Raw genomic sequence first — 17,737 nt, 5'->3', positions numbered from 1 at the left:
AGCTCTTATTATGATACAGTAAAAACAAGTCATTGTAAACATTATCTTAAGTGCATAAATCTTTTTTCCCAAACATTGTTTATAGAGCATCTACTGAACCCGGACCAACCCTTTGATTATGATTATGATTAACAATCAACTACCTTTGTATCTGACACAATAAAAAGTCAGGTACAAAAGACAGTAAATCAGCTAAATCACTATAAAAAGACCACGAGAGACTGTGGGGAAGACAGAGCAAGAGCTGGAAACAAACCTCAGTGAAGAATGAAGGCTTTAGTATGTATCCTGCTGCTGCTGGAAACCCTTGTGTTTGTGGTACAGCAGGTAGATGGAGGACTCAATGAGAATAAGGACAGTCAACAGATCAGCTCTGAGGACGGAAGACAGAATCCACCTCAAACAGACACTTTGAGAGCCGAAGCTTCAACTGACAGCCAACAAAACTCTCACCCGTGCTTCTCTGACATCCATGCAGCACTGAGAGAACTGACCGCCACCGTTACAGAGCAGAAAATGATCAACAGAGAACTGACTGCAACGGTTACAGAGCAGAAAGAAAACATCAGAGAACTGATCGCCACTGTTGCAGAGCAGAAAACAATCAACAGAGCTTTAGAGACGCGACTGATGGATGCTGAGAAAGCCGCAGAACAACATACGTTGCTCCTGGAAGAGCTGAACAAGAAAAATTATGGTACCTGTCTAAAACATTCACTCTTTTATCAGTGATCCTCAAAGTAAATCATCAATGCAGTACATTGCATAATCTAAAACTGAGTGTTTACTGTGTAAATTGTGTTATCTATTAGGAGTGTAATAGTGCGTTCACACCAGATGCGAATGAAGCGTTAAGCGCGAGTGATTTACATGTTAAGTCAATGCAAAGACGTGAATAGACATCCTGCGGCACGAATGACGTGATTCGGGCAAATTGAGCGTGATTCGCACACATCGTGCAAGTTGAAAACTCTGAACTTTGGCGAAAATCACACCACGTTAACCAATCAGGAGCTTGCTCTAGAAGTGACGTGATTACGACGTAGTGTTACAGCCAGCTCGTAACCGCAACAAAGATGGGACAGCCACACCACTGAATTAATAATAATAATTAATATTTATTACAAAATCTAGGGGTTTAGACAATACAAAATGCAGGCAACGATCGATCCTGAAGCGAGGCAAACCGAGGCCAGCCGGAGATGATGTCAACTCTCCCTGCCCCCTCATTGCATGAAACTACGGCATATATCTCCACCTCCTAATGGGAATCAGGTGTCCTGCATCTCTGCGGCCACCTACAACACAAGGAAAAACAAAACCAGCAAATACCAAGAAAGATAAACACACCCATACCCATAACACCTCCCCTCTTAAGAGAGAGGATCCTACAAAAGAACCTCTAAAACAAATGTGCAAATATTATTCATTTAATTAATTCCATAAGGTTACGAAAAATCTAACATAACCACTAAACCCAAAATCATTATAATCCACAGCAAACCCAGTCTGGTCCTTCTTTAATCTGATCCCCCTCTACAAATTGAACCAGCAACTCCCGGCGCCTAGGAAAAGCCACGGTCAAAATGAGGGAAGACAGAAAGAAGAAACAAAACATTTGAATTAGCTGCAAAGAATCTCACATGGGGCACGAGATAAGGCATCAGCCAGTACATTCTCCACACCCCTTATGTGTCGAATGTCCAAAGGATAGGGTTGTAGAAAGAGAGACCATCGAATAAGACGCTGGTTTGGGCTCTGCAAAGAATGCAAAAAAGTAAGTGGATTGTGGTCTGAGTATACCACAACTGGAAAAGTACCACTTGTTAGATAAACTTCAAAAAACTGCAAAGCCCAAATCAATGCCAAGGCCTCCTTTTCAATAGTGGAGTAATGCAACTGGTGAGACTTAAACTTCCGAGAGAAATAACAAACTGGTCTTTCTATACCCTGTTCATCCGTTTGCAACAATACCGCTCCAGCCCCGACTTGACTAGCGTCAACCTGGATCTGAAAAGGCTGTCCAATGCGTGGAGCAACCAGCACAGGTGCAGTGCTAAGCAACAATTTCACATTATCAAAAGCCCATTCACACTGCAAGGACCACTCAAATTTAACGTTTTTCTTCAAAAAATCAGTCAGAGGAGCGACCACTGACGAAAAATTTGGGCAAAAGTTCCTGTAATAGCCCACCATACCCAGAAAACGCATAAGCTCTCGTTTCGTGTTAGGTGGAGGAAAATCATCAATTGCCAAGACCTTGGCGCGCACCGGACGCACATGACCCTGCCCGACTACCTTCCCCAAATAGGTCACAGTCGCCTTGGCAAACTCACACTTTGCCAAGTTGACTGTGAGCCTAGCCTCTACCAAACGCTCAAACAGTGTTCGAATGCGTAAAAGATGCTGCTCCCACGTGTCACTATATACCACGACATCATCCAAATAAACCGCACAACCATTTAACACTCTGAGGTCTGAAAACGCGTCGGCGCGTTTTGCAGGTTTTTTTTCACATTGCAGCAAAACAGACTTAAAATACTCCGTCATTTTTTGTCATAGAGACATAAGTAATATATCAATTGAAACTATAGAATATCTTCTTTTATTTGTATACACTCAGAGTAAAAACACAATGTTGTGCTTTTTGTAAAATAAAGAAAACTAACATGATGCGTGATTTCTCCTCTCCCTCTGAACGAAGGTTCTCAGAAAATGAACTGTAACTTAGTGAATACTAATCACAGAAAAATTAAACTTATGTCTAAAAAAACGTTAAGATGTCAGGTTTTAAATCATGTAAGTCAAATCGAAAACAAACCTTCTGTGTTTATGTAATCTGTATGAAAAGAGAGCCATGTCAGAAGTCCGTGATTCAGCTCATTATCCGCTAATGCGGCCACGCCCACGGAGCCAGCGCTATTCAGACGCAAATTCAGAGGCAATACATGCATTCATCGTCTCAATCGTGTATTTATTGTCTTGAAAAGTGTTTATCTGGATGTAAAAGTCATGGTTAGGGAGCTCTAGAAGACATGCAGTTAGTTCCTGTTTTCTTTTCTTCTATAGATGAATTTTAGATGAGTTTTTGTTTCTTTAGCGCCCTCCGGCTGCAGTATGAATTGGAAACTCCATTCATGCAATAGCCTCTTCTTCTTTAAGATGAATTTGTTGACTAAAAATGCACAGAGAGCGCCCTCCGACTTCAAGGATGAATTGAAAACACCAGCGCCCATAGTAATGACAATGAATATTAAATAAATATAACTAATATTCTATATATAATATAAATATAATATTAGAAAATTGACATAAGCATATGAGAATCCAATATTTCTCCAAATGTGCATGCTTTTAAACTAAAAGCCTATATTCAGACTCTTTGCATCACAGAAATACATTATATTTTAAAGTATAATATAAAACCATTACTTTATATTGTAATAATATTTTTCTGTATGTTTCATATATCATGATGAGCTTGAGACATCACAGAAGGTTTTTTTCACAGCCTACCTGACTGAAAGGCCTCATTAATATGCAAGTCATTTCAGCTCATTACTATCCAATTCTTTTGTCTTCTCAGGTGAGAATGGCCCATTATTCAGTGGTGATTCACGCCTCCATGCATACTGTGTTTCTTGGCAAAAAGTGTCTTACAAAAACTAAATCAATATATTGTTTTATATGAAGGAGTAGGCAGCATAATTTTTACATAATTCTGAAGCAAAAACTCTAGTCTACAACCTCCAATACCCAGAAGTCTTGTGAACACAGATTTACTATACTTTTTTTGGCCTTATTTCAGTGACTTAAGTTTTTTGTTTTTTCAGTAACCACGCATAAACATTATTCCTTCAAAAACACAAACATGTACATACATGTTCCTCATATATTATTGTAGCCTAGTTTGTGCTGAATACAGTGTAATGACACTTTTGTCATTTATATGTTTATGAACAACTGAAAAAAGCACAAATGTCAGGGCATGTCAAAACTTCTCCAGGCCCCAAATCAGCCTCAGACTCCAGAGGGTTAAACCGGAGGTTACACCGTTCATCAAACGTTGGAAGGTAGCGGGTGCATTTCTAAGGCCAAAACTCATTACAGAATACGAATATAGCCCAAAAGGGGTAATGAATGAGGCAATCTCCTGTGCACGGGCGGTTAAAGGCACTTGCCAATATCCTTTCAATAAATCAAATTTACTGACATATTTTGCAGAACCGACCGAATCTACACAATCTTCCATTCGGGTAATGGAAACGAATCTGGTTTTGTCACATTATTCACCTTTCGGTAATCTGTACAGAAATGGTACGATCCATCTGACTTCCCCACCAGCAAACAAGGTGATGCCCAACTTGAATATGAAGGTTTAGCGATGTTATTTTCAACCATATACTTTATTTCAGACTCAAGATGCCGTTGTTTATCCAAAGAGACACGATAAAAACGCTGGCGTATTGGTTTCGCATCACCAACATCGATATCGTGCTCTATCAAATGAGTGCGTGAAGGTGAATCTGAAAACAATTTAGGAAACTCAGAAATCAAAGACAACAACTCAGCTCTCTGGTGTAGGGGCAAATGCTGCACAAAACCCTCCAAGTTATTAAGCGTCTCAGAATTTTTAAGCCGGGGCTGCAGCATACAATCCTCAGGTACTTTAACATCCTCAGCAACTTCCACAGACGAAGCTACAGCAACCGCTACATGAGCCTTCTCTGACACCAACGAACGGGAATAAAAGGGTTTTAACAAGTTAACATGGCACAACTGTGTGTGTCTCTTCCGCTCAGGTGTCAATGTAACGGAGGCCAGCTAGTAGTTGCTGTGCGAGTAAACCTCACTCCTCTGATCTCAAGAGATGCTCTAGCGACTGACGCTAGAGGTTGGAGCCTTTAGCCTCCTCGTTAGAGCGTCCGACTCCCACACCGGAGACCCGGGTTCGAGGCCCGCGCAGAGCGGGGCGAGTAGGACCTGGGTCAGGGGTTACATCAAGATCAAGTAATTTTGATCACCAACCTGACGTACCACTGTAAATGGGCCTGAAAACTTGGCACAGAAAGGAGAAGCAGAAAGAGGCAACAAGGCCAACACCTGATCCCCTGGACAAAACACACGAGTCTCTGTGCGTCGATCAAACAACCACTTCATCTTCTTTTGCTTGTTTAACAAGTTGTCTTTAGCCATTTGACCAGCTAAGTGTAAACGTCGTCTAAAGCCGTCAACATATTGTAACAAACTCTGAGGTGGGTCAGGCCCTTTTTTCAGTCCATCATGAAGAACAGCCAATGGTCCACGCACTTTATGACCAAAGACCAACGCATTTGGACTAAAACCTAGACTATCCTGAACCACCTCCCGAGCTGCCAACAACAACCAGGGCAAACCATCCTCCCAATCACGCTTCAATTCCACACAATAGGCCCGAAGTAAAGACTTCAATGTCTGGTGGAAGCTTTCCAGCGCCCCCTGGCTCTGTGGATGCACTAGTAAGCACTAGAATGATTGCACTTCACACCAAGCTGCCGCAAAACTTCCTGAAACATATGAGAAGTAAAATTTGATCCTTGGTCGCTTTGAACAACCCTAGGAATCCCAAACACAGAAATAAACTGTGTCAATGCTTTAAAAATTGAACGAGTAGTGATTGAGCGAAGAGGATAGGCAGCAGGGTATCTAGTACTCTGGCACATTACTGTAAGCAAAAAAGCATTACCTGATTTAGAAGGGGGTAATGGACCCACACAGTCTACAATCAGATGCTGAAATGGTGGTTCAATCGCTGGTATTGGATACAGCGGTGCTGGTTTTAGACCCTGGTTCGGCTTCCCTGTAAGCTGACAGGTTTCACAAGTTTTAATATACTTCCGCACATCTCTTTTCATACGAGGCCAATAAAAGCAACGCAACAAATGATTATAAGTCTTGTTAACTCCAAAATGACCCGCAACGTCGCCATGTGCAGTACGTAAAACAGTGTCTTGAAGAGACATTGGTACAACCACCTGAATACAGGCCTCACCCAAGGGTACCTCACTACCAGATAGCCATTTCCTTAACAGGATCTCATCCTCAATGAAACAGCCACTTGCTGCACTCGCTACCTCTTCAGCGGACAATGCGGCAGAAAACATTTCCTTCAAGGTGGCATCCTCCCGTTGCGCCACCACCAAATCCTGCTGAGAAACAGAAGGAAAAAGATACGAAAAACCAGGAATTATTCTCTTTTTTTCACAATCAGACTTGAACTCTAAATCCTGCTTTTCAGACATATTCTTACTCATTGCCCGAGTAACAGCACAAGTCACAAACACTTCAGAAAATTGTCGATCAACATCAGCTTGTGCTGGTAAGGAAGGAGAATCTGTTACAATAGGAGGAGGTGGTACTTCCCTCCAGACCCGGCCCACAGCCAAACTATTACCCAAAATAACCGAAATGCCCTCCACTGGCAGAGAAGGTCTCACGCCTACAGTAACCTGACCAGTGACCAAGTCCGACTCAAGTACAATTGCGTGTAATGGAACAGGCAGAACTTGTAACCCAATTCCTTTTATTAACACCTCATTTCCAGTACTGGAACTCTCAGAAAAAGTCAAAACAGACTCCAAAATAAAAGTCTCAGAAGCTCCAGTGTCTCTAAGAATTTTAACGGGAACTTTTTCATCACTTCCAACCAGAGACACAAAGCCGTCAGTAATGAAAGGAGCATAGCTCAACTTTTCTTCGTTACCCGCCACCAAACTTTCCCGAATACAGGCTACATCAACATCAGGAACAACTAATTCAATAACTGAAGACACAGCAAGAGCAGATTTTGGTTCAAATTTAGAACGGTTCATTTTTGCTCTAAGAGCTGGGCAATCTTTTTTCCAGTGTCCTTTATTCAAACAATAAGCACACTGATCACCTTTATCAACCAAACTTCTCTGCTTTTTCTCAAGTTTCGCATTAACAGGCAAAAAAGAACGAGTCTCCATAGGAGCACTTTCCACAGAGTCATTTAAACGACGCCAATGATTTTTTTTAACATCTCTATGAGTCAACACATATTCATCAGCAAGCACCGCCGCCGCCTCTACATTCTGAGTACTACGCTCCATTATGAAAACAGCCACATTTTCAGGTAAAGTGTTTTTGAACTGTTCCAACAATAACAATTCATAGAGTGAATCAAAATCATCTGCCTGTGAAACAGAGCACCAACGATCAAACTGAATCTTTAACTCTCTTGCAAACTCTGTGAAAGACTGCTGCGTACCTTTTTGTAAAGTCCGAAACCATTGCCTGTAAGCTTCCGGAACTAACTTGTATGCCTTCAGCACCACGTCTTTTACCCTACTATAAACTTGACTGTCGCGAACACTAAGCGTCGAATAGGCTTTTTGAGCTTTACCACAAAACACACACTGTAAAAGTAGCGTTCTCTCACAATCTTCCCATCCCATAAGATCAGCCAGCCATTCAAACAGAGTAAAGAAAGTATCTAAATCGTCCTCATCAAATTTTGGCATGAGGTTAAGAGAACGAGAAACATCAAAAGCTTTTGGAGCTGGACTAACTATTGGGGCCTGCAAATTCCCTGAATGATATCCCAACTTACCTTCTCTAATCAGAGCAAACCTTTGAGATTCAATATCCAGTTTACGCAACTCAACTTCTTGACTTATTCTACTCTTCTCCATTTCCAAGAGCAACAATTCCTTCTGCTCTTCAAACGACAGAGATGAAAGTGTACAAACAGGAACATCCTTTTCTCCTTGATCTCCAGTAACCCCTGATTCAGATACAACAAGAATACCCAAATCAATAAGAGCAGTTTTAACAACAAATACCACTCTCTCTTTTAAACTCTTTTCTTCAGTGGTAAGGCTGATTTCATACTTTTCTGCTACTTCCAATAACTGTTTCTTAGAAAGCTTATAAAAGCTCTCCTCAGTGGGATGCTCAAAAAACTCATCTAACGACGTAGTCATCTTAAAAAGCACAATTATCAACCTCTAGAACATCAAATTCAACATCAACTCTTTTCAAACTTCTCACATTTAGTGACTTTCCCCACTACCTACACACAACACTACCTCAACCCTAGGCTTCGTGCTTCCACCAAGAGCTAAGTGACTTTAAGCACTCTAATACCGTCAGTACAGACTACTCTCGGATAAACCAGAGAGAGACTGTTACAGCGGCAGTGCCCTCAGCCCAGCGTCAGCACAAAAACAACAAACTAAAATAATAAAGGGTCAACGCAAGCGTTGCTTCAGCCTAACAAGGGAAAAGCCACCAATATGAGAAGACAATCAATTTAATCCTCGCTATAATCTCACGCAAACTTAACGGAGACTACCAAAAACAACGTACATATACCACCCAAAAAGTTATCATAAACAACCTTCATACATGTACGACGACAACCGGTCTCAACTGCCTTCATCAGTCAAACAAACAAATGCCAAACAATAGTAAAACATACGTCTACCTCCGCAGCATTTCAATATCGCATTACAAACGTAGGTTAGGTTAAAGTCAAACTCACCTAACTCACTTTCCTCTCATATAGATGAGTGGCAAACAATTGCGATAAACAATCGACAAAGAGCAATGACTAACCAACTTACACATCGATCTGTCAGCACGCTCTCCTGCAAACAGCTGAACTGCTGAAAATACCAACAGGTGTTTCTAATCACCAAACGCGTATCCCGGAAGATCCCGGACGAGCCCCCAATTTGTTACGGCCAGCTCGTAACCGCAACAAAGATGGGACAGCCACACCACTGAATTAATAATAATAATTAATATTTATTACAAAATCTAGGGGTTTAGACAATACAAAATGCAGGCAACGATCGATCCTGAAGCGAGGCAAACTGAGGCCAGCCGGAGATGATGTCAACTCTCCCTGCCCCCTCATTGCATGAAACCACGGCATATATCTCCACCTCCTAATGGGAATCAGGTGTCCTGCATCTCTGCGGCCACCTACAACACAAGGAAAAACAAAACCAGCAAATACCAAGAAAGATAAACACACCCATACCCATAACAGAGAGGAGAGGAGGCAGAAATCCGTAACAACAATGCAGGACAAAATCATCGTCACTGTACGATACATCTTCATACTTTCACAGAAACAGGAATGAAAAGGATCTTGCTTGGAAGAAAGTGAGTGAGGAGGTCGGACAATCGGGTAAAATGTAAGAAAACGGTCTTTACTCAATTTGAGCTATATATATACATATTGAAAATTGAGCTTATTCGCCGTATTTTACAACTACTTTCCCGCTGACAAGTTGTGTTTATTCAGAGGAAGTGTGCAGAAAGAAGTGGAAGAGTCTGGGACACGTATTTACAGGTCCCATGGCATGAAAATTTCACTTTATGAGGTTTTTTAAGATTAATATGAGTTCCCCTAGCCTGCATATGGTCCCCCAGTGGCTAGAAAAGGCGATGAAGAAATAGTGGGTTAATTTTATTTTCTCTGGTAATATGCCGATACAACTTCCCAAAGTTTTGTATGTCTGCGCCACACATTTCACTGACCACTGTTTCCTCAATGTGGGCCAATACAGCCCAGTTACTGTTGCTAATGTAAAGGTAGATAGCATCAAGTGTGTGTGTGAATACACACACTGTAATGCGAGTGTTGTACGTTTCTTTGTTGTTCAGATAACCGTTCTGCTGTTGGCGCACGTGATTTCCACATTTCCAGATAGCAGAGCTTGATCTAACTGTAATAAGAAAGATTGTAAAAACTTTTAAGATATATGAAATATAAAATATGTAGACAGATAAATGATGTTGGCATGGTAGCACATTTTCCACAATGGCACCAATCCAAAAAGGTATTTGTAATAATGGCAGAGGTCTGACTAATTTAGTGGCGCTGGTTAGTGTCTATAGCTGATAATTATATATATAATATATATATACGAAAGCAAATCAGAGCATAAACCAATTAAAGTACCGTATCCAGACACAATGTTTTAAACTAATCATTCGGAGATGTCCTGCTGTAGCCGCTGAGTTGCAACTTCTTCATCCGGATCAGATTCTGGGTCAAACTGAAAAGCTTGAACGACTGTGTGTCTACGAGCCATTGCGATACATCCACTGTTAACATTAGCGCATGGTACTGTGGCCACAAGCTGGTTAAGGCCACACCCACCCTCCACCTTGCCCTGCCTCTCTCCTCCTCATTAGCATTTAAAGCTACAGACCCAGAAATGGCAGGTCCTGAGGAAAGCTCATTGTGGGACTGGCTTGTAGTAGCTGAAATTCTGCACCATGGCTGAATTTCGGGAAAGAGACTTCATATACAGTACTAGGGACCACTTAGGCCTATATAAAAGCATCCAAAAAGCAGCATGTCATGGGACCTTTAAAGAAGGGGGAGAGCATCTCTCATGATGCGAATCTGCGTCTGTTGTGAAGTGAATTTCACGTAAACTCAATGTTCAAGTGTTCAACTACGCGCGAATAGCGTGATTTATTCGATCAAGTCGCGTCTGGTGTGAACGCCCCATAACAGTACACATAGTCGCACCGTGAATTTTCAGTATGTGTCTTTCGGTTCGATATGAATGTGTAACTGACAAACACAGAGTTAGTTTAAACCACCATTAAACACCAATAATCGCAATAAGCTCTAAGTCTTGTCACTTTCAATTATAATCAAAATCTCAACTTTTAAATTGTGTCCATTTTTATCACAAAATGTCTGATGTGGCACGACAGATCAGTGTATAGACGCCTCAGTTCATACAGCAGCGCGGAGCGCGAGTGAACGCGAATCTCTTCCTCAGTTACAGAATAAACATGAATGAACATCTGAAGGTATGGTAAAAGATACAGTACTTACTGAAATGTATAATATCTCATGTAAAAGACTTCAGTAAAACAGCTTGTAAACAATATGTCAACATTATGTTTACCACAGGAAAGTCATTCAGTGTCCACAGCTTGTTAGTTCACTAGAGAAATGAACTCCAGATGGGAGCATTTTACTAAATATATTATGCTCTATATTAGCTTATATATTCATTATTTTTTGATTTAGTTTATTTATTTATTTATAATAAACTGCCATTGTGTAAATGATTGTATTTCAAAAATGAAAATAATTTTATAATTAGATTTAGCAGTTGTAAAGGTAAAAATGGTCTTGTGTGCAATTAAAATGTTTGCATATATATATATATATATATATATATATATATATATATATATATATATATATATATATATATTTTTTTTTTTTTTTTTTTTTTTTTTTTTTTTTTTTTTTTTTTTTTTTTTTTTTTTTTTAATTTAAGTGTTGATTATTACAGCTAAAATGACTGTTGTTAATTTTAACCTGTATTATAGGAATATAGTAACGTGGAAGTACGGGTTTCCTTTATAGTTTACCGCATTAGCTGAAATAGATTCTTTTGTTCTTAAGAAAATGTTTATTATAATTGAATTTATTTAGCCAGAGACACAATTTTTTCAGTAAACCAATGTTTAATAAAAAAGAAGCATTTAACACAATCTTTATTTCTTCACAGAAATTTCAAATCTTACTCAGAGTCAAGTGGAAGAGTTGAGGAAGGAAAATAGAGATGAAAGAGTGTGTTTGAATGAAGTTAAATTCAGTGTATGAACATTCGCAGCATAATATATCTCAATATTGCTGATGTTTTTCAATAACAGACAGAGAGATTGCTTTCTCAACTTCACTGCTGCAATCTGGCCATGGAGACGTCGGTCCTTTTACCAGTGATATCACACTAATCTACAGGAACGTCTTCACAAACACAGGGAACGCCTACAACCCAATAACAGGTAATTATCAATGAAATGGAGTCATAAAACTCAGTTTATAGTAATGAAAACACTTCTGCTCCATTCAGACCTCTCTGCAGTTGTTTAATGTGAATAAGAGAATTAAATGATCTAAATTAGATTAAATGATTCAAAACCATTACATTGTGCTGGGTAATTGAGCTGTCATGCAGGAAACAGCTGATTCTTTTCTTTATCTCTTATTATTTTCTTCAGGTATTTTCACAGCCCCAGTGAAAGGAGTGTACGTGTTCACATTCTCTGTCTATGCTCATGGTCAATCAAATGCAGCAAGTGCCTACCTTATGAAGAATGGACAGCATGCGATTGTAGCGTTTGCTCAGCAGAATCAGGGTGCGTTAAACTCCTCAAAAGGAGTTGTGTTGGTCCTGGAGGTTGGAGATGTCGTCTATGTGAGACTTCGGCCTAACGGCAAGATTCAGGATAACGGGAATAATCACAACACTTTCAGTGGTTACATACTGTTTCCCTTAAAATAACAGGAGCTGTGATTCCAGTCATTCAGAACCTTTAGAGTATGATTTAAGATGAAAATCATGAAGAATCATTAACATAACCATGCATGTATCGATAAGAAATTATGTGTTTGAAATCTGCAGTAGGTTACTGTATTAAAGTCATTATAATAGACTCATAAGCTGTCTATACATGTAAGTTTAAGAGTATACATGTAAGAGTTTCAACACTGAGACAGACCCATGAATATCACATGACTCAAAACTGTTTTCATTAAAGGGGTCATGAACGCCATTGTTTTATAATGTTTCCTGGAATTCCTTTGTAAATAAAAGCATTCTTCCTGCCCTGATTTGATCGCTCTGTTTTAAGGGGCGTGTCTGCTGTGAAACTCCCTTGTAAACGCCCACTGCTGTTTTTTTACTGTTACAGTTCTCAAGGTTAACTTATAACAACTCCAACTCTTTACTAAAAAGGTTGAATCATTATCACAAGGGGTTTTGACTATTGTTACCTTTACTCATTTGACAAGAATGTAAAACACAGAAAAAAACATGACAGCAAACACATAAAGTCCCAAAACAATGCTGTGTTGAATATATGAGGCAAAGTAAGGCAAAGTATACACTTGTTAGACACATGCAAACATAACAAAAATCTGCTGACTCTTTTTATAAACCCAAATGAAATAGTCATATAGCAAAAGTTCAGGAGTAGGCTTGTTGCCCAACAGTCCTTTCAAGAAAAAAATAATAATAAAGATGATACTCAACAGTCCTTTTCTGCTTTGGGGTAAGTAGGAAATTTAAAGTCCTGATAAAAAAACAATGTCCCCAAAAATAGAAAAAATATAAATCCACTGGTTCAAGTTCCCACAAAAAACAGGTTATCCTCCAGCTGTATAAAGTCCCCAGAGTACAGTCCAAGATTATCCCAGACCAGAGCGTGCCCATATGAAATGGCTCCAAAGTCCAATATACAAAGGTCTCTCTTCAGAGATCACCTTGGACAATTACACCGAGCTAGGTTAACCAAAACCAAGCCACCAGCGATTATGAAGGGAGCGTTCTTTGATTGCTTTCTTTGTATAATTTATAACTTTGCATGTCTCTTGTATTTGATCTTTGTTCTAGACTGATGTCAGTCCACAGGAGTTTTCAGCCCTTCTTTTTCAGCATTTCACACCACATCACATGTTTTCCATATGTTACAATATAATGGAGAAAACTGTAGGTTATAACATGTTTGACATTTTCCCACATGTTGTAATAGGTTTTAAAGGTGCCCTAGAATTAAAAATTGAATTTACCTCGGCACAGTTGAATAACAAGAGTTCAGTACATGGAAATGACATACAGTGAGTCTCAAACACCATTGTTTCCTCTTTCTTATGTAAATCTCATTTGTTTAAAAGACCTCTGAAGAACAGGCGAATCTCAACATAACACCGACTGTTACGTAACAGTCGGGATCATTAATATGTACGCCCCCAATATTTGCATATGCCAGCTCATGTTCAAGGCATTAGACAAGGGCAGCCAGTATTAATGTCTGGATCTGTGCACAGCTGAATCATCAGACTAGGTAAGCAAGCAAGAACAATAGTGAAAAATGACAGATGGAGCAATAATAACTGACATGATCCATGATTACATGATATTTTTAGTGATGTTTGTAAATTGTCTTTCTAAATGTTTCGTTAGCATGTTGCTAATGTACTGTTAAATGTGGTTAAAGTTACCATCGTTTCTTACTGTATTCACAGAGACAAGAGCCGTCGCTATTTTCATTATTAAACACTTGCAGTCTGTATAATTCATAAACACAACTTCATTCTTTATAAATCTCTCCAACAGTGTGTAATGTTAGCTTTAGCCACGGAGCACTATCAAACTCATTCATAACCAAATGTAAACATCAAAATAAACATGAACTTGCGCGATTAGACATGCTGCATGACGAACACTTTGTAAAGATCCATTTTGAGGGTTATATTAGCTGTGTGAACTTTGTTTATGCACTGTATATAGAGTCGAGAGCTCAGGAGGGTGGGAGCGTGAGGAATTAAAGGGGCCGCAGCCTAAATCGGCTCATATTTAATGATGCCCCAAAATAGGCAGTTAAAAAAATTAATAAAAAAAAAAATCTATGGGGTATTTTGAGCTGAAACTTCACAGACACATTCAGGGGACACCTTAGACTTATATTACATCTTGTAAAAAGACGCTCTACGGCACCTTTAACATGTTGGATCATGTTACCCCATCACAAATACTGTGCATTTTCAGCTTCACTGCAGTATTTATCTGCGCGTACAATAAACTACCAACAAACACAACTTTTTTGCAAGATTGATAAATGATATAAATGCATATGGAGCCTGTTTAATATATACAATATTTACACCACAATTTTGAGTACAAGTACAAAACACTGACCAGCATGTTTTGAAAAACTCTTCACAATTATAGGATCGCAACATCCACATCACATGCAGTCATTCGACGGCACTAATGTTACTGTAAAGGGCTGGTTCACCCCAAAATGACAGAAAAGTTCATATTTATTTTAATATACAACACACTACACTTGGAAAGTGCCATACAATTTGCCTGGAAAATCCAGCCTCACCACTGTACCAGCGGATGTAGGATATATATCAGTCTGGCCTCTCCAGGCAACCATACAGTAACCAAAGAAGCTAATAACACGATAAAAAGCATTCAGCAATCAACGTGTAGTTGCTGTACATTTTCTGGTTCATAATCTAAATATAATTATACAAACTATACTGGACATTTGTGATATTCTTAATAATGAACAAAGTCAAGTATCTTGATCTTCATATTACAGAGGATCCAACAGTACATGATAACTCAGATTAACAGGTTTGTTCTTCTCTGAGAGGACTGAGACGGTTCTGACAATTAAAACCAATTTTAATGACATAAAATATTCCTCATAAAACACACAACATTCATTGATGAACAGACATTTACCTATTAATTACCCACACATGATAATATTTATTGATAATAAGTTTTCTAAAGCAGCAGTCTGTAGTTTTTCCTCTTTGTCGCCATCTCTGTTCTAAACCTGTAATTGCAGTTCTGATCATCTTTAAGTGGGTTGTGCCTCGGCGCGGATGAGGAGAATGTTTTGAGGAATGTTTCTCCTCTAATGTTTTGAGGAGAATGTGTGTCTGTCAGTGGAAACTCTCCCTCGGATTCACAGATTCCACTCTTTTGAAGAATGACCAACATAAGAATTTTCACCGGAAAATATCATCAGAACAAGTAACATCCCAGGTGAAAAAAAAGTACATTTACTTAAAGTGCTTTATTTTCAAATTTTGTTCTTAATATACTAAAAACACTTCTTTAGCACTCTTTAAGATCATCTTAAGATCATGTAAGTGTACTCACCTGTGCTATTTTGAGACAGCATGAAATATGAACTAAAATGTTTTTAATATACTATCTCTGTATTAAAAATATATTTAGATACCGCTTGAACCCATAACAAATGAATGTTCCTTAGAACTGGTTCTCTTTGAAATACAAATCTTGTGTAGCGATATCAGATGCATATTTAAAACTGGAATATAGTCAGATTCATGTGTTTCTTCACCATCATGCACCTGTTCTTTTGCAGGACACAAGCTTTGACCCAGAGATATCTGATGATGATGATGATGATGATGATGATGCAGGAGGCAGAGGAAGAGGCAGAGGCCTGGTTTCAGAAGATGATGCAGACCCGTCACAGCAGAGGTTTACAGAGATACAGGTTTGTTTGCTTTTTTATTTACACTTTAAAATATTATTTCCCCGTATGTTTGTATTTAGTTTTCTCTTTCTGTCACAGGTAAGTTAGGTTCATGCCTCATAAACAGGTGTAGAAAAAGAAAATCTCTTGCTGGTGTTCATCAAAATGTGATTTTGACTTGAGTTCAGCAGTTGTCCTGGAGTTACATTCACACACATACATTATCTATTGACCTTTAACAGTAAATGTCAATAAACGGCTGTGAACACACAAGATAAAGTTTATCATAGACAAACGTATATCAACAATGAGATATATTAGTACATAATTCTGAGATATTTGTCAATTCCTTTGAATCATCTTTCATCAAGAACAATCTTGGACAATGCCTCAACGGAGCCAGGTTTCATCTGTTCCTTATTGTGGTCAGCCTCCACACTGCCATGTTGACATTGTCCAGAGGCCCCTGTGTGTTTGTTAACCACATGATGAAGAACACCAGTCCAAAGATCCTAAAAAACACAAATATTGTCAGTAATACTACGCATAACCTGATATTGCTGAGTTCAACATGTTTCTGGGTCAACATTTGTATTGATCCTGGAACAACCTTCAAATCAACCAATCAGATTTGAGGGACAAGTTTACAGATTATGTCAAGTTTAGGCCTAAAATCATGAATTGATGCTTCTACATCAGTGTTATTCATCTATCATTTCCCTCTGATTTTTGGGATAACTTATGGGTAGGGTTAGGTTTAGGGGTAAGAATAGGGTTAAAGGGTTAGTTCACCCAAAAATGAAAATTCTGTCATTAATTACTCACCCTCATGTCGTTCCACACCCGTAAGACCTTCATTCATCTTCAGAACACAAATTAAGATATTTTTGATGAAATCCGATGGCTCAGTGAGGCCTGCATAGCCAGCAATGACATTTCCTCTCTCAAGATCCATTAATGTACTAAAAACATATTTAAATCAGGTTCATGTGAGTACAGTGGTTCAATATTAATATTATAAAGCCACAAGAATATTTTTGGTGCGCCAAAAAAACAAAATAACGACTTATATAGTGATGGCCTGATTTCAAAACACTGCTTCAGGAAGCTTCGGAGCGTTATGAATCTTTTGTGTCGAATCATGATTCAGATCGCGTCAAACCGCCAAACTGCTGAAATCATGTTTTACATAATATAACTCCTATGACCTTTGGAAAAAATTCACTTTACCGATCAGACTCAGCTCCAATACTTGAGAACGGAGGAGAGGGTTTGGTTTCCTTGGCTCCCTCTCATAGCTAGCACAAAATAATTGATATTTAGCAAAACAAGAAAAAAACTCTATAAATGTACGGATTGGATTGAACAAGTGTGCTGCTGTTACCTAATTACCCAGTGAACCAATGAAATGTCTGACCTGACCAGCCGTCTTTGTGTCCATTTTGAACCTCTTCAAAAGCTCTTCAGTTCACACCACCTTTCAAAAGCTCTTCAGTTCACACCACCTTCAAAACCTGTTCAGTTCACACCACCTTTCAAAACCTCTTCAGTTCACACCACCTTCAAAACCCCTTCAGTTCACACCACCTTCAAAACCCCTTCAGTTCACACCACCTTTCAAAACCTCTTCAGTTCACACCACCTTCAAAACCCCTTC

The 17,737-nt window shown here is 39.0% G+C and overlaps 1 protein-coding gene across 1 annotated transcript; it reads left to right on the top strand.

The window, feature by feature from the left end:
* Positions 1 to 216: 216 nt before the first annotated feature.
* On the top strand, positions 217 to 12,407 carry LOC125246040. Its single transcript, XM_048156891.1, has 3 exons — positions 217 to 697; positions 11,704 to 11,835; positions 12,052 to 12,407. The coding sequence occupies exons 1-3, from the start codon at positions 268 to 270 to the stop codon at positions 12,333 to 12,335; spliced, it is 846 nt and encodes a 281-aa protein (XP_048012848.1). The 5' UTR covers positions 217 to 267; the 3' UTR covers positions 12,336 to 12,407.
* Positions 12,408 to 17,737: the final 5,330 nt, after the last annotated feature.

The sequence above is a fragment of the Megalobrama amblycephala genome, linkage group LG14 (genome assembly GCF_018812025.1).
Source record: "Megalobrama amblycephala isolate DHTTF-2021 linkage group LG14, ASM1881202v1, whole genome shotgun sequence".
Taxonomy (NCBI): Eukaryota; Metazoa; Chordata; class Actinopteri; order Cypriniformes; family Xenocyprididae; genus Megalobrama; species Megalobrama amblycephala.
Note: the sequence above shows the minus strand (reverse complement) of the source record. Positions and strands in the feature narration are given on the sequence as shown.